The sequence below is a fragment of the Abramis brama genome, assembly GCF_963993115.1.
Source record: "Abramis brama genome assembly, chromosome: 12".
NCBI lineage: Eukaryota > Metazoa > Chordata > Actinopteri > Cypriniformes > Leuciscidae > Abramis > Abramis brama.
In genome coordinates, this window is record NC_139974.1 from 5884305 (window position 1) to 5910953 (window position 26649).

At 38.3% G+C, this 26649-nt stretch overlaps 1 protein-coding gene across 2 annotated transcripts; it reads left to right on the plus strand.

The window, feature by feature from the left end:
• Positions 1-212: 212 nt before the first annotated feature.
• On the plus strand, positions 213-26580 carry hsf1 (heat shock transcription factor 1). 2 transcript variants are annotated; one of them, XM_084130967.1, is made up of 14 exons: positions 213-646; positions 7272-7380; positions 8822-8958; positions 11558-11682; positions 16492-16567; positions 17741-17802; positions 18574-18661; positions 18756-18889; positions 19315-19545; positions 21132-21209; positions 21835-21940; positions 22228-22284; positions 22833-22899; positions 24508-26580. In XM_084130967.1, the coding sequence occupies exons 1-14, from the start codon at positions 521-523 to the stop codon at positions 24702-24704; spliced, it is 1593 nt and encodes a 530-aa protein (XP_083987093.1). In that variant the 5' UTR covers positions 213-520; the 3' UTR covers positions 24705-26580. The 2 variants fall into 2 exon arrangements, with proteins under 2 accessions (XP_083987093.1, XP_083987094.1); XM_084130968.1 differs by lacking the exon at positions 21132-21209 and having other exon boundaries at positions 216-646.
• Positions 26581-26649: the final 69 nt, after the last annotated feature.

A 26649-nucleotide genomic window follows, 5' to 3' on the forward strand; every position in this document is an offset into this window, starting at 1 on the left:
ATTTGATTGCGTTTAATTAAAACCATGTCTGAGGCAAAAGGTTAAAGTTCACCATTGAACACGTGCACATTTAAAACCTTTAATTTGTCAAATTAATTATTTTTAGCGCATTAAAACTAATAGAAAGAGAAGTATATTTGTTTTTCTTTATGCGTTCAGTATTTATTTATTTTCTAAATTAGTGTGATATTTTAAACAGGCGTCGCAATTGCGTCATTATAGCGCGACGCTTATCAGCGCCCCTTGTTTTCTACGCAGTTTCGTCGCGATGTGTATTTAATGGAAATTTCCACTCCTTCTGAACCATCATAAACACCTATTCAGATTAAATTATGTTAAATATCGCTCTTTAAACGGGATCCGGACACTCTGAGGGGGAAAGATAATCAAATTCGTGTGTTTAAAGAGCGCAGTCTGTGTTCGTTCAGTAACACTTTTAGTTTGTAACTCTGCTCTTCTTCATCAGTGACTCAGTATAGAGATTTAATCGTCGTCAGAAATCATCACTAAACTGTCTCTGATGGAGTATCACAGTGTGGGCCCTGGAGGGGTGATAGTCTCGGGCAACAACGTACCTGCGTTTCTGACCAAACTCTGGACGCTGGTGGAGGATCCGGACACAGACCCGTTAATCTGCTGGAGTCCTGTGAGTTCTGGTTTTGGGTTTCAGGTGGTTTGGGGAAGGTTTACAGCTCTGGATTATAGTTAGATTGTTTTGAAATGAGCAAATTTAGGCCTAAACCAGTACGTCTTAAAATAACCTCTGATATGGAGGCGCTGGATCCTGAATTTACTTTTGTTTTGCCTTCTATTTATAAGTGGCCCTGATGATACTTGGGCTAAATTGGCTTGAGACAGTTTACAGATCCGTCTTTTAGTTTAGATTCAATCGTCATGAGCCAGTTTAGACTCTTAAAAGGTATAACGCATTGCTTTAATTGTATTTGTATCCTGTCTAAATCTGGAGTATTATAAGTGGATTTGCCTGGTGTTTTTTTAATTTATTTTTAGGCTGACTGTCAGGACAGACTACAGATCTTTAGGTCACCGTTTTAATCTCAGAATCTTTTGACATTTTGTAGCTCTGTCATTGATTTGTTTGTTTACTAAACTCTTAGGCCAAGTTTCACAGGCATGGCTTAGAGTAAGCCAGGATTAGGCCTTAGTTTGTTTAGAAGTAGCTTTAATAAACGTAAATAATATTACTGGTGTGCATCTTGAGACAAAACAACGGCACTGACATATTTTAAAGATATGTCAGTGCAAGTTGCTTATCAGTTAAAACAGCTCAAACGTGTTGTAGTCTGGGAGTAGGCTTAAAGGGATAGTTCACCCAAAAATGAAAATTCTGCCATTAATTACTCACCCTAAAATCATTTTTAACACAGAAGACTTTTGTTCATCTTTGGAACACAAATGAAGATCTTTTTGATGAAATCTGAGAGATTTCTATTCCTCCATTGACAGCCACGCAACTACCACTTTGACGTTTCAAAAAGTTCATAAAGTGATCTTAAAACTAAATCCATATGATTTGAGTGGTTTAGTCCAAATTTTCTTATGGAAGCTCAAACGTGCTGCGTAACACGAGAATGAACCTCATTGGCTCTTGCAGAAGCTCAAACGTGCTGCGTTACACGAGAATGAACCTCATTGGTTCTTGCAGAAGCTCAAACGTGCTGCGGAACACGAGAATGAACCTCATTGGTTCTTGCTGAAGCTCAAACGTGCTGCGGAACACGAGAATGAACCTCATTGGTTCTTGCTGAAGCTCAAACGTGCTGCGTAACACGAAAATGAACCTCATTGGTTCTTGCTGAAGCTCAAACGTGCTGCGTTACACGAGAATGAACCTCATTGGTTCTTGCTGAAGCTCAAACGTGCTGCGTTACACGAGAATGAACCTCATTGGTTCTTGCTGAAGCTCAAACGTGCTGCGTTACACGAGAATGAACCTCATTGGTTCTTGCTGAAGCTCAAACGTGCTGCGTTACACGAGAATGAACCTCATTGGTTCTTGCTGAAGCTCAAACGTGCTGCGTTACACGAGAATGAACCTCATTGGTTCTTGCTGAAGCTCAAACGTGCTGCGTTACACGAGAATGAACCTCATTGGTTCTTGCTGAAGCTCAAACGTGCTGCGTAACACGAGAATGAACATGAGAATGAACCTCATTGGTTCTTGCTGAAGCTCAAACGTGCTGCGTAACACGAGAATGAACCTCATTGGTTCTTGCTGAAGCTCAAACGTGCTGCGTTACACGAGAATGAACCTCATTGGTTCTTGCTGAAGCTCAAACGTGCTGCGTAACACGAGAATGAACCTCATTGGTTCTTGCTGAAGCTCAAACGTGCTGCGGAACACTAGAATGAACCTCATTGGTTCTTGCAGAAGCTCAAACGTGCTCCGTAACATGAGAATGAACCTCATTGGTTCTTGCTGAAGCTCAAACGTGCTGCGTAACACGAGAATGAACCTCATTGGTTCTTGCTGAAGCTCAATCATGCTGCGTAACACTAGAATGAAGCTCATTGGTTCTTGCAGAAGCTCAAACGTGCTCCGTAACATGAGAATGAACCTCATTGGTTCTTGCTGAAGCTCAAACGTGCTGCGTAACATGAGAATGAACCTCATTGGTTCTTGCTGAAGCTCAATCATGCTGCGTAACACTAGAATGAAGCTCATTGGTTCTTGCAGAAGCTCAAACGTGCTCCGTAACATGAGAATGAACCTCATTGGTTCTTGCTGAAGCTCAAACGTGCTGCGTAACACGAGAATGAACCTCATTGGTTCTTGCTGAAGCTCAATCATGCTGCGTAATACTAGAATGAACCTCATTGGTTCTTGCTGAAGCTCAAACATGCTGCGTAACACGAGAATTAAGCTCATTGGTTCTTGCAGAAGCTCAAACGTGCTGCGTAACACGAGAATGAACCTCATTGGTTCTTGCTGAAGCTCAAACGTGCTGCGGAACACGAGAATGAACCTCATTGGTTCTTGCTGAAGCTCAAACGTGCTGCGTAACACGAGAATGAACCTCATTGGTTCTTGCTGAAGCTCAAACGTGCTGCGTAACACGAGAATGAACCTCATTGGTTCTTGCTGAAGCTCAAACGTGCTGCTTTACACGAGAATGAACCTCATTGGTTCTTGCTGAAGCTCAAACGTGCTGCGTTACACGAGAATGAACCTCATTGGTTCTTGCTGAAGCTCAAACGTGCTGCGTTACACGAGAATGAACCTCATTGGTTCTTGCTGAAGCTCAAACGTGCTGCGTTACACGAGAATGAACCTCATTGGTTCTTGCTGAAGCTCAAACGTGCTGCGTAACACGAGAATGAACATGAGAATGAACCTCATTGGTTCTTGCTGAAGCTCAAACGTGCTGCGTAACACGGGAATGAACCTCATTGGTTCTTGCTGAAGCTCAAACGTGCTGCGTTACACGAGAATGAACCTCATTGGTTCTTGCTGAAGCTCAAACGTGCTGCGGAACACGAGAATGAACCTCATTGGTTCTTGCTGAAGCTCAAACGTGCTGCGTAACACGAGAATGAACCTCATTGGTTCTTGCTGAAGCTCAAACGTGCTGCGGAACACTAGAATGAACCTCATTGGTTCTTGCAGAAGCTCAAACGTGCTCCGTAACATGAGAATGAACCTCATTGGTTCTTGCTGAAGCTCAAACGTGCTGCGGAACACGAGAATGAACCTCATTGGTTCTTGCTGAAGCTCAAACGTGCTGCGTAACACGAGAATGAACCTCATTGGTTCTTGCTGAAGCTCAAACGTGCTGCGGAACACTAGAATGAACCTCATTGGTTCTTGCTGAAGCTCAAACGTGCTGCGTAACACGAGAATGAACCTCATTGGTTCTTGCTGAAGCTCAATCATGCTGCGTAACACTAGAATGAAGCTCATTGGTTCTTGCAGAAGCTCAAACGTGCTCCGTAACATGAGAATGAACCTCATTGGTTCTTGCTGAAGCTCAAACGTGCTGCGTAACACGAGAATGAACCTCACTGGTTCTTGCTGAAGCTCAATCATGCTGCGTAATACTAGAATGAACCTCATTGGTTCTTGCTGAAGCTCAAACATGCTGCGTAACACGAGAATTAAGCTCATTGGTTCTTGCTGAAGCTCAATCATGCTGCGTAACACTAGAATGAAGCTCATTGGTTCTTGCTGAAACTCAAACGTGCTGCGTAACACGAGAATGAAGCTCATTGGTTCTTGCAGAAGCTCAAACGTGCTGCGTAACACGAGAATGAACCTCATTGGTTCTTGCTGAAACTCAAACGTGCTGCGTAACACGAGAATGAACCTCATTGGTTCTTGCTGAAACTCAAACGTGCTGTTTAACACGAGAATGAACCTCATTGGTTCTTGCTGAAGCTCAAACGTGCTGCGTAACACGAGAATGAACATGAGAACGAACCTCATTGGTTCTTGCTGAAGCTCAAACGTGCTGCGTAACACGAGAATGAACCTCATTGGTTCTTGCTGAAGCTCAAACGTGCTGCGTAACACGAGAATGAACCTCATTGGTTCTTGCTGAAGCTCAAACGTGCTGCGTAACACGAGAATGAACATGAGAACGAACCTCATTGGTTCTTGCTGAAGCTCAAACGTGCTGCGTAACACGAGAATGAACCTCATTGGTTCTTGCTGAAGCTCAAACGTGCTGCGTAACACGAGAATGAACAAGAATGAACCTCATTGGTTCTTGCTGAAGCTCAAACGTGCTGCGTAACATGAGAATGAACCTCATTGGTTCTTGCTGAAGTTCAAACGTGCTGCGTAACACGAGAATGAACCTCATTGGTTCTTGCTGAAACTCAAACGTGCTGCGTAACATGAGAATAAACCTCATTGGTTCTTGCTGAAACTCAAACGTGCTGCGTAACACGAGAATGAACCTCATTGGTTCTTGCTGAAGCTCAAACGTGCTGCGTAACACGAGAATGAACATGAGAACGAACCTCATTGGTTCTTGCTGAAGCTCAAACGTGCTGCGTAACACGAGAATGAACCTCATTGGTTCTTGCTGAAGCTCAAACGTGCTGCGTTACACGAGAATGAACCTCATTGGTTCTTGCTGAAGCTCAAACGTGCTGCGTAACACGAGAATGAACCTCATTGGTTCTTGCTGAAGCTCAAACGTGCTGCGTAACACGAGAATGAACCTCATTGGTTCTTGCTGAAGCTCAAACGTGCTGCGTAACACGAGAATGAACCTCATTGGTTCTTGCTGAAGCTCAAACGTGCTGCGTTACACGAGAATGAACCTCATTGGTTCTTGCTGAAGCTCAAACGTGCTGCGTAACACGAGAATGAACCTCATTGGTTCTTGCTGAAGCTCAAACGTGCTGCGTAACACGAGAATGAACCTCATTGGTTCTTGCTGAAGCTCAAACGTGCTGCGTAACACGAGAATGAACATGAGAACGAACCTCATTGGTTCTTGCTGAAGCTCAAACGTGCTGCGTAACACGAGAATGAACCTCATTGGCTCTTGCTGAAGCTCAAACGTGCTGTTTAACACGAGAATGAACATGAAAATGAACCTCATTGGTTCTTGCTGAAACTCAAACGTGCTGCGTAACACAAGAATGAACCTCATTGGTTCTTGCTGAAGCTCAAACGTGCTGCGTAACACGAGAATGAACCTCATTGGTTCTTGCTGATGCTCAAACGTGCTGCGTAACACGAGAATGAACCTCATTGGTTCTTGCTGAAGCTCAAACGTGCTGTTTAACACGAGAATGAACCCGAGAATGAACCTCATTGGTTCTTGCTGAAGCTCAAACGTACTGCGTAACACGAGAATGAACCTCATTGGTTCTTGCTGAAGCTCAAACGTGCTGTTTGACACGAGGATGAACCTCATTGGTTCTTACTGAAACTCAAACGTGCTGCGTATCACGAGAATGAACCTCATTGGTTCTCACATGTCAAGCAAACATGCTTGAGCTTCCGTTTACCACAACTGATGTGTGAGAGCACGCGTGTCTTAAACAAAAACGTCCATTGCCATAACAACGTCAGCTGTCCTGAGGCTTCCTACACTGTAAACTAAAGACAGTAACGAACAATGACATCGATTTTACCAAATCAATCTGAGCACGATGATGAAACACTGGAAGAATTCAAACCCGAACCTCCATCGCAAGGACGACTCGAGTAGGACTCAGTGTTTCTCAGTGATGCACTTCTCAGTTTGAGGTACATTATGAGATGTTGCAACTGTATTTCCTCACCATCAGCATTAACAAGTGCATGTCCATCAACAAACCAATTATTTTACTTATAGGCCTACTTATTTATTTACGAGTATTTTTCTAATTTTTTGCGGTGAACATGTGGAAACTGTATCAATAACAGTGGATACATTAGACGAGCTCTAGCGTGAATGACTGATGTAACATAAACATTGGTGAAACAAATCTTTCTCCATGCTTAATCTTTCCTCAAAGTAGAGAGAACGACAGACAATCTGCATTAATAGACACAGTTATAGGTAATAGTGGCCCACAACTGATTAGCAGCAGTATTTCAGTAAGACAGTGAGACCTATTATAAAACTCAAAACTAAGTATTTTGAACACCATCTTTCAAGAGCAAGCGGTTTACGAATCCTACATTGAACTCTGAGATTTGAGAAGCAGTCGTCAGTGAAATAAAGGGAACACAGCAAAAGTTTAGGATTCTACTGCTGTGATATCGTGGTAAAGATGAATTTTAACCACTGATTCTTCACATGCTCGTCCTTGGTCCAGTGTCCACAGGAATCAGCTGCAGGTTTGAGGGCGTTCAAGTTTTCCCTGGTGTCTGCGTGCACAATATGCTAATGTGTCGTCTTGACGTTATGACTCGTTTGAAAAACAATAAATTTTTTTGACTCCGAGTCGACTCCTACTTTTGAAAGACAATAACTTTATATACGGTGCACTTTCAGATTTAAAACTTTGCAGGATGTTTTCATTCACTTAGAGCTGTTACACACTATATGAAAGGTCATTTTCAAAAATCCATAATAGAGGTCCTTTAAGATCTCTTTATGAACTTTTTGAAGCATCAAAGTGGTAGATTGATTTCATCAAAACGATCTTCATTTGTGTTCCGAAGATGAACGAAAGTCTTACGGGGTTCGAACATCATGAGGATGAGTAAATAATGTCAGAATTTACATTTTTGGGTGAACTATCCCTTTAAACCTTGTCTGTGAAACAGGGAGCCACTGTTTTAATCATTTCTGATGTGTTTTCAGAACGGCACCAGCTTTCATGTGTTCGACCAAGGAAGGTTTTCCAAAGAGGTTTTGCCGAAATACTTTAAGCACAACAACATGGCCAGTTTTGTTCGCCAGCTCAATATGTGTAAGTATACGAGCAGCCCGACAACAGAATCGTTCTGTTTAATCCTTTGTACATTTTGACAACATAATAGACCTAATCGACCAACCCAGATGATGTCATTATGCTCTGCACCTTAGACAATATGTATGATGTTTCATACATAATAATTAGTTTTACATCCTGAATGTTTAGAATAAATGTTTAGGTTGATATAAACACTCTAAACTTTTGTGTGCAGTCAACATGAAAGGTTTTGATTTGTTATGTTCAAAGTCAATATATTCTGTCAAGTCAATTTATTTTGTATTGTCATTTTCAGCTGTTTAGAATCATTGTATTATTGGTAATAATAATACATTTTATTCATAGAGCACTTTTCACATTTTAACTGTTTTGTTTTCTAGATGTCTCATTAATTTGTAAGCAGAAAACATTTAAATAGGACCTATTATGCCCCTTTTTCCAAGACATAATATAAGTCTCAGGTGTCCCCAGAATGTGTCTGCGAAGTTTCAGCTCAAAATAACCCACAGATCATTATAAAATGTTGTAAGTCCCCATTTTTTGATTGAAGTGAAAACATACTGTTTTCGTGCATGTAGCTTTAAATGCAAATGAGCTGCTTCTCCCCTCCCCACTTTCCAGAAAAGGGCGGAGCCTGTACAACTCGTGCCTCTGTCCGGATACTCTGCCAAAAACTAACAAAACATTGGTTATCATCTCAGTCGTGTGACATTGCAGTTCTTTGTCATCATTAAAGACTATTATTTGCATTTTAAAGCCATATCAGTTTAAACTTCTGATAAATGGTTTTCTGAGCGCACACATCTGAAGCGCACGCACAGAAAGCTGCCTGTCAGACAGCGTGTTGCGTGAGTATTAAACCAAGTTCCCCTTTAAGTCTTTTTGCACTTAAACTGTCAAATACACACAAGTTTGTCAAAAATACACAAAGTTCACTTAAACACAGTCGGTTATGTCCGTATATTGTGTGTGTATATTAGTTCTGTGTTAATATGAACCAAACGATAAAAAAACAAAAACAGAAGATCACTCACTGCTCTTGGCTGAATAACTTTAGTAGCTTTATTAAGAATACATTTCTTACTTGAATGCTGCTGTTAAATGCTCTGGCGAGGAGATAAACATGGCAGACTGTGTACAGCTCACTGAGGGGAGGAGCTAAGCTAATAGGGCAGATTCTGTGGGCGGGGCCTAAGCATATGTTATGTCACATTGGAGCATATTTCTGAACGGCTCATTTTGAGACACTGTTTCAGATTTATGTGGAAAATAACAAACGGAGTGGATGGATTTTTACCACAATACGGTGGTTGTGTACACACACTGCAGACACACACATATGTTCATAAACAATATGAAAGTGCATTTTGCCTAATAGGTCCCTTTCAACATGACAGAATGTGTGCTTATAACACACACGTTAATGTCTTTCTTGTAGATGGTTTTCGGAAAGTTGTCCACATCGAACAGGGAGGGCTGGTAAAACCGGAGAAAGACGACACTGAATTCCAGCATCCGTATTTCATCCGCGGACAGGAGAATCTGCTGGAGAATATCAAGAGGAAGGTAACAACGGTAAGTAGGAACTTCTCTTATTTATTTGGGGAAATCTGCTCTTGCTGAAACATCTGAACCTCTTCGATATGCATGTTTGTGAGATATGCGTCTCAGTGACCTTGAGTTTCGAATGGTCTCCAGGTTTTTATAATTAGTTGTTATTTCTGAGGTTTTTTTAAAATCCAAAGCAGCTTACACTCAGACTGAAGTTCATTTAGGACACGGTTCTGATGTCAGACCAGTAATGCGCTATTAATTGGTCTGGGTTCTTGGGGGATTCCCTGCTGCTCGTGTTTCACTTATAAATGAATATTTACCAGAATTATATTCTCCCACAGGGAAATTCTTAATAAAGTTGGATTACAAATGAACTTTTCTTACTGAGCAGAGGCTTTTCCAACATCACGTGTAGTTTGTAATGTAGATGTGCTGCTGGCAGAGACGGCTTTCTTCTGCTGTTTTCTCTCTTTTTTCTGTCATGTACACTTGATTGATTTGACTGATATTTTTGCCATTTTCTGGCTTTTAATAAAGCTTTTTCAAACTAGGGTCCAGAATTAGTTTGAAAATATTTAAAATGTTGTTGTTGTTGTTTTTTTACACGTCAAATTTAACGTGTTATCTTTAAACATATTTTATGGATTTTTTTTTATATATATGATCTAAATTTGATCCTATTCTTCTTATTTATAAACACTGGTCAGAAATGATTTAATCGAATTTATGATTAATCCAGAATTGGATTAATCATAAATCAGTTCATTGTATTCGTTGACAACCCTAGTTTGTAACAGTCAGAAATAAAACACAAATCTCCATATAGTTTTCTGTATCATATCCCATAATATAACATAATAACTTTGTATCATCACATCGTGTCTTAAACTATGTAGCTGCCTTTGCACTCTCATTGTTTTTTTCCGGATCCTTGCCATTTAAAATAGTGAAAAATATGTAAATAAAAAGCTATAGTTTAAATAGTCACTGTTTAGCCTGTGCTAACTATATGTCCCATTTACTGTAGATACTGTATATATACTATTACTGAGGAATATACAGACCCTTTCCAAAAAATTAGAATATCATGGAAAAGTTTATTTATTTCCATAATTCCATTCAAAACGTTAAACTTCCATAGATTATAGATTCAGGGCTCACAACTTAAACAATTTCAAGTATTTAATTGTTTATTTGAACATAATTTGGGCTTCCAGCTCATAAAACCCACGAAAACAGGATTTCAAAAAATTAGAATATTACATGAAATCACACAGTAATTACACAGTGATACCATGGTCATTGAACCAGGTTTTGGTTATTTTGGCAGTGTGGGCAGGTGCAAATCCTGCTGGAGAATGAAGGAAGCATGAAGTGCTCTGAAAATATCCTGGTAGACGGCTGCGTTGGCTCTGGATTTAATAAAGCACAGTGGACCAAAGTCCTCTTTTCTGATGAGAGCAAATTTTGCATCTCATTTGGAAACCAAGGTCCCAGAGTCTGGAGGAAGAATGGAGAGGCACACAATCCAAGATGCTTGAAGTCCAGTGTGAAGTTTCCACAGTCTGTGTTGGGGAGCCATGTCATTGGCTGGTGTTGGTCCACTGTGCTGTCCACTCAACGCAGCCGTCTACCAGGACATTTTCAGAGCACTTCATGCCTCCTTCAGCAGACAAGCTTTATGGAGATGCTTCCTTCATTCTCCAGCAGGATTTGCACCTGCCCACACTGCCAAAATAACCAAAACCTGGTTCAAAGACCATGGTATCACTGTGTAATTACTGTGTGATTTCATGTAATATTCTAATTTTTTGAAATCCTGTTTTCATGGGTTTTATGAGCTGGAAGCCCAAATTATGTACAAATAAACAACTAAATACTTGAAATCGTTTAAGTTGTGGGCCCTGAATCTATAATCTATGGAAGTTTAACGTTTTGAATGGAATTATGGAAATAAATAAACTTTTCCATGATATTCTAATTTTTTTAGAAAGGGTCTGTATATAGAACAAGTAATTACATCAAGTTTAGATGTGTTAAATGAAATTTTCTTTCAGGAAATCTGAAGCTCATTTCATGAAATCAGATATTTTTTGTGCAAATTTTTGAGAAAATGGAAAGCAGGAATTACCAAACCATTTAAAAAAACACTTCAGTTCTGTCTGGAAATCTGCGGTTTGGGTTTTTCCAGTTCTCGATGTGCCGAGTCTGGTGATGGGTAACCAAATCAAGTGAAAGTGTTTTTGCTCGCGATGATTTCCATGTGCTCCGGGTTTCCTCGGTGTCCCTGTTTCCCGTTGGCTCGGTGACAGATTGTGATAATCAGCAGGTCTGAGAGGAAGCCAGCTGGAGACGTGTGGATTAGAGGCCTGAGGTTCTGGGGCACTTAATCTGGCGTCACTCTGATGCTCGATCGCCGCCACTTTCCAGCCCTCCCGATTTATAGTCTTTCCTCTCCCGCTCTGTCCAAATGTCCAGCTCAGGGCGGAAATCAAACCGTTAGCACATGCTTTCCACTACGTGAGGGTTCAGAAACGGGTCATGACAGACTCCTCTCACCCCTCCAATCACATGCAGTGCATATCTCCATCTTTGACATTTTCATTGTGTCCATCTGCAGGTGTCGAATATTAAACACGAGGACATCAAGTACAACTCTGACGACGTGTCTAAAATGATCACAGATGTCCAGCTCATGAAGGGCAAGCAGGAGTCGATGGACTCCAAAATCAGCACCCTCAAACAGTAAGTCACGCAGCACGTAACGCTACCGGTCAAAAGTTTGGAATAATTACGTTGTTTTTTTAAAATGTTTTTGAAAGGGTCGATTCTGCTCACCAAGACTGCATTTATTTGATCAAAAATACTGTAAAAACAGTAATTTTGTAAAATATTATTACAATTTATTAAAGGGGTGGTTGATTATGATTTCACTTTTCTAACTTTAGTTAGTGTGTAATGTTGCTGTTTGAGCATAAACAACATCTGCAAAGTTACAACGCTCAAAGTTCAAAGCAAAGGGAGAGATTTGCTTTTAAAGAAATCGCTTTTTAAGGGCTACAACAAACGGCTGGTAGGGACTACACAAGCTTCCTCCCGGGTTAGTGACATCACCAGCCCTAAAATTTACATAAACCCCGCCCCCAGAACACGATTTATAGATTATCATGACAGAATATACTAATCAATGACTGGAAGATATCTACACATAAGCAACATAAATTCATCAACTAACCATTCAGAAATGTTGCTTCTACATGTTGTCACTTCTTCTCGAGTCTCTCCATCATTGTCTGACTCCGGTTTTACTCCGGTTTGTACATAAAAGGCTAAAAGTTTTGAAATTTTCAGTGCATGTCTGTGTGAGGGAAAAGCACACAAGCTGTAGAAGCTCCGCCCCCTGTGCCGGGAGCAGCAGCTCATTTGCATTTAAAGGGACAGACACAAAAACGGTGCGTTGTTGCTCACCCTCAAAAAGTGACAATTTTAACATGCTATACAAAAATATCTGTGGGGTATTTTGAGCTAAAACTTCACATACACACTCTGGGGACATCAGAGACTTATTTTACACCTTGTGAAAAGGGCATTATACCACCCCTTTAAAAAAATTGTATTATGTATTCAGCAAGGACACATTCAATTGATCAAAAGTGACAGTCAAGACATTTATAATGTTACAAAAGATTCTATTTCAAATAAATGCTGTTCTTTTTAACTTTCTATTCATCAATGAATGTATTCTTGAATCAGCATATTATAATTATTTCTGAAGGATCATGTGACACTGAAGACTGGAGTAATGATGATCACAGTAATAAATTACAGTTTACAATATTCAAATAGAAAACAATATTCCTGTTTTTATTGTATTTTTCATCAAATAAATGAAGCCTTGATGAGCCAAAGAGACTTTTTTTTCTTCAAAAACAAAAAAAAATCTAAATTATTCCAAACTTTTAACAGGTAGAGCAGGTTTGGCAAAACGTATGATTTCCACTTCCTCTTTCTCTTCTGGTTTAGTTTAGTATCTAAACTGACTTCAAAGGGATAGTTCACCCAAAAATGAAAATTGTCATCATTTTTCTTCTGCTGAACACAAAAGATGATGTCAGAAATGTCATAAACCACACCGTTGATAGTAGCCATTGACTTCCATAGGATTTTTTTTCCATACTATGAAAGTCAATGTTTGCTTACCCATAGTCTTCAAAATATCATCTTTTGTGTTCAGCAGAAGAAAGAAACTCATACAGGCATCTACTGAACTATCCCTTTAATGAAGTGCGTGTTTGACTGATGTAGCAGTTGGCTTGTTGACAGCCAAGCGGTTAGTGCTCATCCAGTGTTGCGCTTGGTTGACATCAATAGCTGTTCAAAGTGTACCGCTTAGGACGTGAATGAGGGTTAATCTCTGCCGGGTTTGTGGCCACTCATTAATGCTTCACCTTTTTCAACCCTGTTAGTCATGGCTCGAAAACGGCCAGGCGTCCTCACGCCAGTGTGACGTGGCTCGGCAGCTGCTCTGAGCTTTTCCAAAGGCATTTTGTCCCTTTCACTCACACAGCTGGACGGGTCTCTAGGGTTTCGGTCACGTGTTTGTGCGGTCAGCTGGTACACGCAGGCTAAATATTACTGATGATTTCAGCATGAAAGCATCACCCCTGCAATAATGAGTCCTCTGAATTGGTTACAAATTTCTGAAATCCGACAAATTATCTTAAATTTTTTTAATAAACATCAATCAAAAATTTTATAACGTCAGTCTATCTCATGTTCCAGGACCTTGAGTAGGTTTAAAAAAAATAAATATTGATTGTACGGCTGCTGAAGATGTTAACATGTCAAGTTAAGGGAATTTAATGTTAAAAATATTTAAATTAATTTATTATTTATTATATTTATTTAAAATAATATTTTTTGTGTTGTATTTGTGTAAACTAAAGGCTAGTTTATTCATAAATAGAGCTGCATGATTGAGAATCATGATTTTTTTTTTTATAATTATTTTATTTGTTTGCTTAAAAGAGAGATCACAATTCTGAAATCACATAAAAAAATAAATTTCATGTTAAAATAACATGAAATTTATTAGAGGTTCTGGAAAAAATGTTAATTGGTGCAGTCTATTTAAAATATTTAATCAATTTGAAGGAATTAATTGATTCAATGACTCGCTTATAAAGACTTGACGAATCAGCATTTTTAAACAAATAAGTTGAACAAATGATTCAATGACTTGTTGCCACCTACTGGTGTAATGATGTAACTGATACAATCTTGATTTGAAGCGTCAAGTTACTTTCAAAAGGTGTTTTACTCTATTTTGATTGCTACCGTAGACATCAGGGTTTATATCCAAACTAAACTTTTATCACAGTACTTGTGTGACAATCTGAATATTTGTCAAACAGAAATAATGAGACTGGTTTGTGAAGCTGTTTCATATCTATATATGATAATGTTCTGGTGTGATTTTGTCAATGTTTTAATAGACACTGTCATTTTGGAATAAGATCACGTGGATGTTTGACTCAAGATTGCGATCTTTTAGTGATTAATCATGCAGCTCTATTCAGAAATCAAGTTATTATTGAAGTTCAGTGGGAAATATCAAACAATGAAATATAGCGTTCATAATGCGTTTATTGCTAAATTCAATTATTTCAGAATTTTAAGATGTACAATTACTCACGTTTAACTTTAAAAATATATATTTATATTGTTGTATTCTTTTCTGAAAGTCTGTTATGGCATGCAGGATGTTTTGAAGGAAATTGCCTCCAGTTTGTGTCTCTTTCTGAGTAAATGGAGAGAGGTCTAAATCCTCCTGCTTACAGGAATCCACACCTGCCCCTGTTAACCCCCGTCCCATCTGCTGAGGGGTGAGCGGGGGGGCAGGACACATGATCGGAGGAGGGACTCTTAAAGAGCTGTTTTACAGACGCAGCTGAGTCCTCTCGTAATCTCCATATAAGAGACCCGTCCGCAGGGAGTCCACGGCCCTCTGATGTCCCAGAGATGAGTCACATCATCTGTGCCTCATTTTCCTCATATTTTACACTGGAAAAATTAGATTTACTTTGAAACCATTTTCATTCAGAAATTGCTCCCAAATACTTTCACAAATAATTTGAAAAACTGAAAGCAACACATTGAATTAAATGTGAAATTTTGAAGTAGAAAGACTGAAATAGTATTTTCTTATAAAACATTTTATTTACAACTTATACTCAAACACTGTTTGTGCCTTTTACGTAATATATCAACTTTTTATATTTCTTAAATGGATAGTTTACTTAGTGAAATCTAAGCATTGTTCAATTAGTTTATAATGCATTCCAATAAATGGATTTATTATATCATGAGATGTAAAATCATATGCATAAATATTTATATTTAGCTTTTATCATGTGTATATTTCTATTTGCACTATTTATAATTTGTCATTTATAATTTGTACGATAACTTATTTATATATATTTATTTATAATATAAATATATTTGGATATATTTTGATTTGATAGTAGTGATTTGAAGTTGTAGTTTAAATATAGTTTAGTTATTGATTTACATTTTTAATTTTTCACTTTTTTTTTTTTTGTTGCCATGATTATAGCTGTGTTATCTGGTATTATGCTAAATTATAAACCATCAAACAAACGGGTAAAGTTTCCTATATGTGACCCTGGGTCACATAGGTCCATTTTTTAAAAAAATTGAGATTTATACATCATCTAAAAGCTGATTAAATAAGCTTTCCATTGGCGTATGGTTTGTTATGATAGGACAATATTTGGTCGAGATACAACCTTTTGTAAATCTGGAATCTGAGGGTGCAAAAAAATCTAAACATTGAGAAAATCTCCTTGTGCTGCATTCACTCACAAAAATAAATGTTTTATATATTTACGGTAGGAAATTTACTGAATTTCTTCATGGAACATGATCTTTACTTAATATCCTAATGATTTTTGGCATAAAAGGAAAATTGATAATTTTGACCTATACAATGTATTATTGGCTATTGCCACAAATATACACATGCTACTTATGACTGGTTTTGTGATCCAGGGTCACATATTTTGCGCTTCCTAAGCAGATGAGCGCAGCTGTGCTGATGGAAGGCCCGTACATAGACCACAGGTTTTTATTTTTAGCTTTTGTGTCTTAAAAAAAAAAAATTGTTCATGATTTCAAATGTCCCCTTTATTCATAGGAGTTCTCTGGCTTTGTTGTGTTATTTTTCTATTTACACCAGTGTGATGTACAGTATAGCCTGTGCGTTTGTTCCTCTGCTGGTCTGTGTTCAAGCCGTGTGTCTGTGGCCATACTGGACTCGTGAGCGCACTTAAAATGGCATTTTATCAGTGTCCGGGGAGCCGAGTTTAAGAGAAGCAGGCCTTGCTCAATCACCCTAAAAAAAACACCAGTCAGTGACATTTACAAAGATTAGTGCTCTCGTTCCTCGTGAATGAAACATCAGAACATGAATGAAAATTTCACATTTGAACTGTAAAACTTGATTAAACCTGGTCTGTCTGTGTCCCGCAGTGAGAATGAGGCGCTCTGGAGGGAAGTTGCCACTCTGAGACAGAAACACTCTCAACAGCAGAAAGTCGTCAATAAGGTAAACTCAGATGAACTTTTTCCTGCTTCCAGAGTGACGCATACTTTTGTTCCTCAAAGTATTTGAACCTTCTGCTTTTGCAGTTCATTCCAGCCTCACATAAGCATCCCAAATTTAGATGTGAAATGGTCATTTTACAAACACTTTTAAAATTGTTTGGTAGTCTATTTGTGTCTTATAGTCTTTTATTTACAATATGGAAATATTTAAAGCGTAACTCTCGCCAAAATGCAACCTAGGGTCTTTTTGTTAATCAACCCGAGGCAAACTTTCTTTTAAAAGCATAATTAGAATGGAAACGCCACTTTTAAGTTTGACCGTATTTTCGTTTTAGGTTAAATACCTTGTGAATGGGAGTGCTTGGGGCACTTTTATGATAGCATCTAAAATCGCTGTTTTTAAAACACTAAGAAGGCTCGACACAACATGAAACTTTGCTCGAAGTATCACCAGGGGCTCTACACATGAACTCCAGCATTGACAACATTGTTTGTGTACACAGAGTTTACTTAAAAGAAAGATTTTGAACAACTCACTGTGTTTACGTCCGCCGGCATTTTGTCAGTCAAAAATAGTCGATCTCCGTAACAGGGAGGAGAGTAAAGATGGAAAGCTCCTAAAGATCAGTTCCATATAAATTCAAGGATAATTTGTTGTTTTGTCGTTAGTGAAAATCAATATTGACCTTGTATTTGAAAAAGGATCCTCATATAAGAAGCAATACTAAAATTCAGAGTCAGTTCATTCAGATTCGGAGATCGACTATTTTTGACTGTCAAAATGCCGGCAAACACAGCTACAGTGAGTTCAAAATCTTTCTTTTTAGTAAACTCTGTGTACACAAACAATGTTCTCAATGCTGGAGTTCATGTGTAGAGCCCCTGGTGATACTTTGAGCAAAGTTTCATGTTGTGTCGGGCCTTCTTAGCATCAAAAATCTGTATTTTTAAAGCACTATCATAAAAGTCCCATGCACTTTCATTCACAAGGCATTTAACCTAAAACTTAAATACGGTCAAACTTAAAAGTGGCGTTTCCATTCTAATTATGCTTTTAAACGAAAGTTTGCCTCGGGTAGATTAACAAAAAGAGCCTAGGTTGCATTTTGGCGAGAGTTACCCTTTAATGTCAGTTAAAACATGTCAAGCTGTATTTCTTTCTTTGTGTCTACAGCTCATTCAGTTCCTGATCACACTTGCGCGGTCGAACAGAGTCCTGGGAGTGAAACGAAAGATGCAAGTCCACCTCAATTTAAAACACTCAGACTGATCCACATTTATATCTGTCACTGTCTTCCTATTTAAAGAGGACCTATTATGCTTTTTTTACATTTTTCAACCTCTTTTAGTGTGTAATGTTGCTGTTTGAGCTTGAAAAAGGTCTGCAATGTTCCAAAGCAAAAAGTCACTTCAAAGGTAATTATGTATATCAGTGTGACACTGTTTCTGAACTCCCTGAAACGCCTCCGTTGAAGTCTTGAGTTTTCTTCTGGGAACGAACACATCACAAAATTCCTCGTTTAAATAATTCCCATCCAAGGCATGTGCTGTAAAGTGGACGAGGCCTGGTTGAGTTAGTTAGTAACTTGAAACTTAAGGTTATGATAAGGGGCGTAACATTTCCAAAGTACGCTCGAAGTGGTGGACCAATCACAACGCACTGGTCCAGCCGACCAATCAGAGCACATCCTGCTTTTCAGAAGGAGGGGCCTCATAGAGACAGGAACTAAACAGAGCGTTACTGACAGACTGGGAAGAGAGGAGCTGCAACAATGGAAAATATGGGAAAAAAATGTTTTTTAAACATTCAAGCATGAAAACCTATTCTAATAGAGACCAAAAACAAAATCAAGACTTTCAAAAAGGGCATAATAGGTCCTCTTTACCTATAGTATTGCAGTATGTGAAATTTTTGAATTTATAAGATATTCACCCCTTGTCTCTTGCCTCTTTATTTTTTGGGAGGTATTTTTCTCTCTTTCTTTCCTTCGTTCTGTTTGGTCACAGGCCCCTGATGTTGAATGATGGCAGCTCCACACACTCTATGCCCAAATACTCTCGGCAATACTCGCTCGAGTCGTCTCCTGCCATCTCTGTGAGTACTGCGTGCTTCGGTCTCAAACCGGGAGCTGAATTTACCAATGATGACCAGATGTTGTTGAGTGTAATGTGTGTTTTCTTGTCCGCAGCCCTCCAGCACAGCTTTCACAGGAACGGGTGTTTACACCTCAGAATCGCCTGTGAAGACAGGGCCAATCATCTCTGACATCACTGAACTGGCGCAGTCCAACCCTGTGGCCACGGAGGAGTGGATTGAAGACAGGCAAGTTTGAGATTCTCTCATAGGGCCAATGAGTTAATCTCGCAAAACTGGTCAAGAAATTTATTTTAAACATTTTATTTTGTTTTCAAAAACTATTGTATCACTTTTTTTTTTTTAGAAGTACTGTAATGCAAATCACAGTTGTAAGTAATGGTAATTATGGTCATTAAATTTTCAAAAATAATGTCACAATCCATAACATCTTAATGTTCCTGAAATACACCTTTTCTTTATGCAAACTACAATTTCAAATGACCCTTTTTGCCTCTATATCGAACTCTTAAATATGTATGTTATCTGTGATTGCCTAACCTCATCAGAGTATGGTTGCATAGATTCATTGAAAAGAAAGAGAATTTATGAAAATGCACTAATGAAAGTCTCATGCTATTATTATAACAAGTCTCCTCTCTTTTTCATCACAGAACAAGCCCATTGGTCCATATCAAGGAGGAGCCGTCTAGCCCCGCCCACAGTCCTGAGGTGGAGGAGTGTCCTGTTGAAGTGGAAGTGGGGGCGGGATTGGGTGTACCTGTGGACACGCCCCTTTCCCCCACAACCTTCATCAATTCCATCCTTCAGGAGAACGAGCCCATCAGCGCCCCGACCCCGCCTCCCAACGAGCAGAAGTGTTTGAGCGTGGCCTGCTTCGACAAGTGAGCTTTACCAACATGTTTACATCAGCTCAGAAGAGACAAACCACTGCTTCTCGGCTCAGTTTGAGTTGATAGACTTCCCTTGCTGAGTACCAGTTTATTCCCCTAGCCGGCTTTCTTAGTGTGATCCTATAATGGCTTCAGCTGGGATTGATCACTCAAAAGTGAAAGTTCTGTCATCATTCGCTCACCTTCAGGCTGCTTCTGTGGAGCACAAAGACGTTGCTGTCTTCAATAGTCAAAGTGGATGGTGGCCTCTCTTTATGGCACTTTCATAATACATGTGAGAGTCAAAAGTTTGTTGGCAGTTTCTTCTTTTCTTTGTTCTTCTGCAGTGACTTCTTTTTTCCGACTGTATGCAAACAAAAATTCTCACATTTATCATAAAACTTAATCATGTAAATAAAATCACAAATGAGATTTGAAACCGAAGGCAAGGTTTTATGTGTTCGCACAAAATGAGCGCATTGCTCCAAAAGACTTGAAATATATTGAATTAATTGAATGGCCTACATTGACACTTTATGGTGTTTTTATGTCCTTAAACTATGGTCACCATCCACTTTCACTGTATGGAAGAGAGCGTCCCATGCGTTCTGCCTTGCGTTAAAAAAAGGCAGGTTTTAATGACATGGGTGAGTATTTAATGACAGGATTTTCACTTCTAGATAAACTCTTTCCACATCAAAAATGTATTTAATTTTTTTAATGGGCAAAATCAGAAAAGTTAAACTAATGAGCGGCTGCTTTTTTAAAGAGTCCCGCAGAAGGTTTGCTCTTAACTAACTGTTCAGCCGGACTTATTTGTGGCATTTGGCTGCTCGCTTTAGCCTGGCAGACTGGCATAGTGACTAATACTAATACTTTTCCAGATATTCATGTGAGCCAGCACATTTCCAAATGACAATTCATCTTCTGACACATAATTTGAGGGCCCTCATTTATTTTATAAGTAATTAAAGTGGAGGCGAATGTATACTTTATTGATTTTTGATTTTTTTTGCAGATGAATGAAACCCATAACCTGACAGCACTATCTAGCATGAACGAAATGCCCAAATTATGCTATTGGGTTCCCTTGAAGACTAAACCTAAAGGTTTCATGCGGCTCCACATGAACTGAGTTTGATTTGCTCTAAGTTGCTGTACAAATCTAATGTAATCAGTCTAATTTAAGTCATTATTTGAAAATTAGGACTAATCTGTGCTTAACTGGTTTTGGCAACTATATTGGTTCACCTTCACACAGATTGGCTTGAAGATCTAAGACTAGAGCTTATTAAAAGATATTATTTTTTTCAAACGAGTTTGAGCTTTGTCCAAGAACATTCATTGAGGAAATATTTTTAATAATGCAGTTTTACAACCTCAGCCAACCTGTATAACCATTCGGCAGTGTCTGGTGGCTTCGAAACACCTGGACTCATAAAAACCCAATTCAGAAGATGTGTAATTCATCTCCGCCTGCATTGGCTCCAGTTCCCGCTCCAGCTAAAGCGGCCCGTTTTTGACTGTGGCAGAGGCCCGTTGATGTGTGTAGCGCCCCTTGCTGTCTCCAGTACCATGTTGTGCTTCTGTCTTTTCAGTTATCCTCAGATGTCTGAGATCTCTCGCCTTTTCTCCAGCTTCTCCACCTCAGCTCTCCACCTCAGGCCTCCTCCCGGGTCAGCATTACAGACGGCCGAGCCGTCCCCAGAACGTCTGACGCTGTGCTTGATCCAATAGATGCTAACCGCACTTAGCTTGTACTATCAGAGCTCTGGTTGCCATAAACATTAGCTCATTTCTGCCCCATTATACTTGAGACACGCTGAATGCTGATTGGTCGGTTGGTGGGCTCAGGTGTGTTAGAGGTCGTAGAGAGCGTGAATAGGGTGTTCGGGGTCTCCTGAGCTTAATTTGATAAGCGTAACGGAATGAAAGTGTGTCATGGCATTTGAGCGAAGACGCATGTTTTGTGCTCCCATTGAAACTACCCAATCACCCTTTGACCCCTGTTCCCTTCCTACCTCTGATTGGAAACTAATGTGATGAGGTCAGCAGCTTTCTCTATGACAACATCATCATCATCACCACAGTTTTGATCTTTCTGGGGACCGGCCTGTCTCCTGTTCTCATTGGAGTGTGTTCAAATGCTTCCTGTTATTGCTGAAATGAATTTGCTGATTTTTATCTGCTGCTTTTTTAAAAAGTAATCATTAAATGAGATTTGTTTGGGCTTTGGCGAGTGGAATTGTCTGCTTTTTGTGCAGCATTTGAGACATTTTCTTTGTTTCCTCTTTCTTTCAGGACAGAACTGAGTGAACATCTAGAGACCATTGACTATGGATTAGAGAACCTTCAGCAGATCCTCAATGCTCAGTCCATCAACTTCGACACCTCGCCTCTCTTTGACGTAAATATTGTTTTGAATATAATTTTAACAATTATCAAAAAGTGTGGGGTCAGTTAGATTTGTGTGTGTGTGTGTATGTATATATATATATATATATATATATATATATATATATATATATATATATATATATATATATATATATATATATATATATGTGTGTATATATATATATATATATATATATATGTGTGTGTATATAGCAATTCATTTTATTAGTTATATATTACTGTATGTCAGCACTGTATTCTTGATGTTGTTCTTGATCAGTTTGTTGTGTTTCACAGATTTTCACATCATCATCATCATCTTCTGCTGATGTGGATCTGGACAGCCTGGCTTGTGTACGTTTGATTTCTTTCTTTTTTTTTGTAAGGTGCTCACAGAATGAACAGAATGTAAAGACTTTGAACAAACCCGTCTGATCTGTTTAACAGAAAAAATATTTGCTGTGGTTTCAAACATCAGATAGCTAGAAGTACAGATGTGTAACTGCAGATTCATGCCTTTCCACACAGTTAACTTTCACTTTAGAAAAATAAATATATATATATATATATATATATATATATATATATATATATATATATATATATATATATATATAAATATATATAAATATAAATATATATAAATATAAATATAAATATATATAAATATAAATATATATATATATATATATATATATATATATATATATATATATATATATATATATATATATATATACATACAGACATATACAGACATTGAGAGTATAGCATATGCAGATGTTCATCTCGGGTCCCTAGAAAGACTTTTCTCTAAAATGACCAACCCCTGTTAACATTTAATCTGCAGAAATCTGAAAAATTGCTAGTCTTTTAATGTTGTATCTGCGGTCTCTTTACAGATCCAGGATCTTCTGTCACCTGAACCAGTGAAAGAACCCGAATCTAGTGCAGACACTGAAAATTCAGGTATTCTGGATGTATTACATTTTGAAGGGGTCATGACATGAGATATCAAATTTGTCTTGATCTTTTGACATATAAGAGGTCTTTGTACCATTAAAACATCATAGCGTAAAGTGTAATAAAATAATTTATTTAATCAAGCTCCAAAAATGGCTCGTTTTGATATTGGATGACGTGATATCACACGAGCAAATAAATTCGCATATGACTGATGCCTCCAGAGCAAGACATCGATGAATAGTTTAACATCATAGGCCCCGCCCACTGGCGTTCATTTGCTGAACGGTTGACATTTGCCTGCACTGGATGTGAGCATCGCGTCAAAAGCAGAAAGAAGCCATTCTAATCACTGACGCTGTCTACACTGATACTAGGGGTGTAACGATACCCTAATTTCACGATTCGATACATATCACGATACTGAACTCACGATACGATATTATTGCGATACTCCAAGACATATAATAAAAGGTTAAGAAAAAATGTACTGTTGATTAAATGCTAAATTTGATAACATTGTGGGTGTAAATGAATAGGCTTGGACAATGGTGACACCAGAATAAATATATTCATGATTCTGAACCTGAAAATACAGAATTATTTTAGACAAATATGCTTGCGCTCTGTCACTGGCTAGATATATTTCAAATAATGTAGGCCACTTTTTACTGGTAACATAAGCATTATCAGGACCCACTAATATTCCCCCATTATTATACATTATATTCAACATAATATATTGTAGTTTAATGTAGTACTGACTGAAAACTTCCATTTTTTCTCACAGGGTAATTTTTATTTTGGGTGAACTATCCACGATACATATTGTTGCATTTTTGTATTGCGATATATTGTGACACCCCTAACTGATACAGTACACAGATGCGTGTTCAGTTTCTGACATCACACACTGGAGTCTGTCAATAACAGGACAAATGGAAGAGTTAAAGAACATTTGCGTTGATGTGTCTAGTTTAAACTGCTCGTTTGCGTCTCTGTACAGACTTCAGAAGGATCCCTGCATCGGAATCAAGTGGTTGGTTTATATTAATGGCGTCCTGTATCGCGTCACGTTATATGTTTGTTCGGAGCATTTGACTGTGAATTTGTTTTGTAAACGAGGCACAGTGTAATGGAGATTTCGCGAAGCAACTTTTGTTGACCGAGATGAAGCTGTATTGGTTCTGACAGTAGCCTCGTCACAAATCAAATCATCAAGTAAACGATCATAATGCTTTGTCTGTAAATGACAGTTTTATACAGATAATGTTTTCAAAACACTTACTCGTGTGTAATAGCGAGTGGGCGTTGATACTGTTTCCTATACAATGGCATTAGCTAATCATAAGTCAGAATGAGGGTTGAAAATAATTGTTTTTCCACACACACACACACACACACACACACACACACACACACACACGTGTGTGTATATGTATGTATGCATGTGTTTATTTTGTGTTCAAAAAATCTTACTGACATTATAAGTGACACTCAGGGAACATATTAAAATAATAAAATTTAAACACAAAGACAGATATTTTGTGGTGTGAAGGGTTGTGGTGCCACTAGCATGATCAACTGAAATTGCAAAAATAAATGTCCTTTCAGGCAAGCAACTGGTCCAGTACACAGCTCAGCCCGTGATTCTTCCCGACCCGGTCACGACTGAGACCTGCGACACCGACCTGCCCATCCTTCTGGAGCTGGAGGACGACTCGTATTTCGGCTCCGAACCATCCGAAGACCCCACCATCTCCCTCCTCGACTTCCAGTCCTCCGTACCTGAAGACCCCAAACTATCATAGAGAGAGATGCTTTTATAAAGGGATTTATGTCTGTGTGGGTTTTTTAAATTTGATTCTCTACATTTTATTTTATTTTTGGTCTTTTATTTAACACGTCAGGGCTAGTCATCTGAATATTACTCTGGTATTTCCCTTCACTTTTAGCCTGGGGAAAAAAAGTCTCTAAAAGCAATAGAGAAAATTCAGTATTCCTTCTGTCATGGAGTCAACGTTAATATCTAAATATGCTTTTATTTGTCGGCTCAGTAGTTTCCTTGTTATTCCAGCAGCGAGAGAACCTCAAACTAAATGTGTAGTGCTAAATATAATGTATTGAACACACTTCCTCCTTCTATTTGTCCAGATTGGATTTGATTTGCAACAATACGCAGAGATCTATACTAAGCGGCTCTCTTGCAGTTCGTCACGACTGCAAAACTTCCAAAAACTTGTTGTAAATGCAGTTTCCTGCTTGTCATTAGTTGATCTAATTATGTTGCAGTGACCCCAGATTGTAGTATTCGATGTCTGGTTCTCATCCCGTTAAGTACGCCAAATTTGAAATCTCCAGATTTTATTTGCGTTTTTCATCTCATGGGTATTAAGGCTAAAAAAAAAATATTAAGAAATGTCACACTAGTCACCCAAGTTCTGTAGCCAGAAAATGAGGTCCGTCTAATCAGACAAACATGCAACAAGCATCAACGGTTACGTAAATTTGTCCATCATCCCACCAACTTCTTTCAAAGCCATAGCTGTTACTCATCATACAGTGTCTGATCCTGGTTAGTGATGATGGGTATGTATTATGATGATACCGGTTAAAGGTGCATATTTAGTGTCGGAAGAGATTTTAATGAGATCATCTTTTGCTGTTGAAAGTTCTAATTAGACAGCCAGTGATGCCGTTTATAGGACGTATGTTTGAATATATAGTTTGGATTCTGTATTGATGTGTTTGTTCTGACGAAACAAACGCATTCAAACACAGTCGACAGGACTGAATTACACGATAGGTGTATTATATAATGACAGTTCATTTTTTGCATTGATAACATGTCTATGCGCGCCCAGTGTACAATACATATTACCTGGGTTTGTATCTGATGATCTGATTTAAAGAATTTGTGCAATAATTCAACTCTTAACCAGCTTCAACACACACTGCTTTCTTTTAATCTCTTTTTTGTTTGTTTGTTTTTGTTTGCTTTGCTAAAGGAAGTAGAGAATATTATAGGAGCATCTTGTGAAGATCTTGGCTGGGCTTATTCCACCTAAACAAAAAAATATATAGGAAAAAGTTTTTGCATTCTGATGTTATTTTTTATGACACGCTCGTTTTCTCATTAATTCCAAAAAGTAACAAATCACTTACAATTCCATTTCATGCAAATATTTTTAAATGAAGTTTAAAATGACAAAAACTGGCATATGAATTACACTTTTTAAGTGTAACTTTTCCATTTAAACCATTAATGGTTTCAAGAAAAAAAAAAAGGCTTCATTTGATTTATGCAAAATATATATTAAACTATAAAATATATTTTTTTTCTTGTGATTTTGGTTAAAAAGTTACCCAGACCATTTCGTGAGATTCACCTATGTAAATTGGAAACCAAAATACAGACTTAAAATGGTATTTTTTGGTGTGGTTTGTACTCATGCTATGACCTATAGACTTCTATCGTTCATCATTATTTTTGGATGGTCGGCGCAGTAGAGGAACTGGGAGAGGAATGTCAATTGTTGGTGATGCTCATCATTTTCAGTCACATTTTAGTCACTGGATGACTGTCGTAGCCAGAGAGACATTGATACTAGGCATAAATTATTTTATTACGCATGTGAACAACACTTTGTGTATTGGTATGTTTCAAATAAAATGTTTTTGAAAGTATTTGGAAGTAGATTGGGTTTTATTTGCCTTGCTAGATCCTGCTAAAACCAGCTATTGATTGGAGCTGGT

Coding starts and splice junctions, on each gene's coding strand:
- hsf1 (XM_084130967.1), top strand. CDS start 521: ATGGAGTATCACAGTGTGGGCCCTGGAGGGGTGATAGTCTCGGGCAAC. Junction 22,285..22,832: donor ATCTGGACAGCCTGGCTTGT/GTACGTTTGATT, acceptor GTCTCTTTACAG/ATCCAGGATCTTCTGTCACC. Junction 22,900..24,507: donor TGCAGACACTGAAAATTCAG/GTATTCTGGATG, acceptor ATGTCCTTTCAG/GCAAGCAACTGGTCCAGTAC.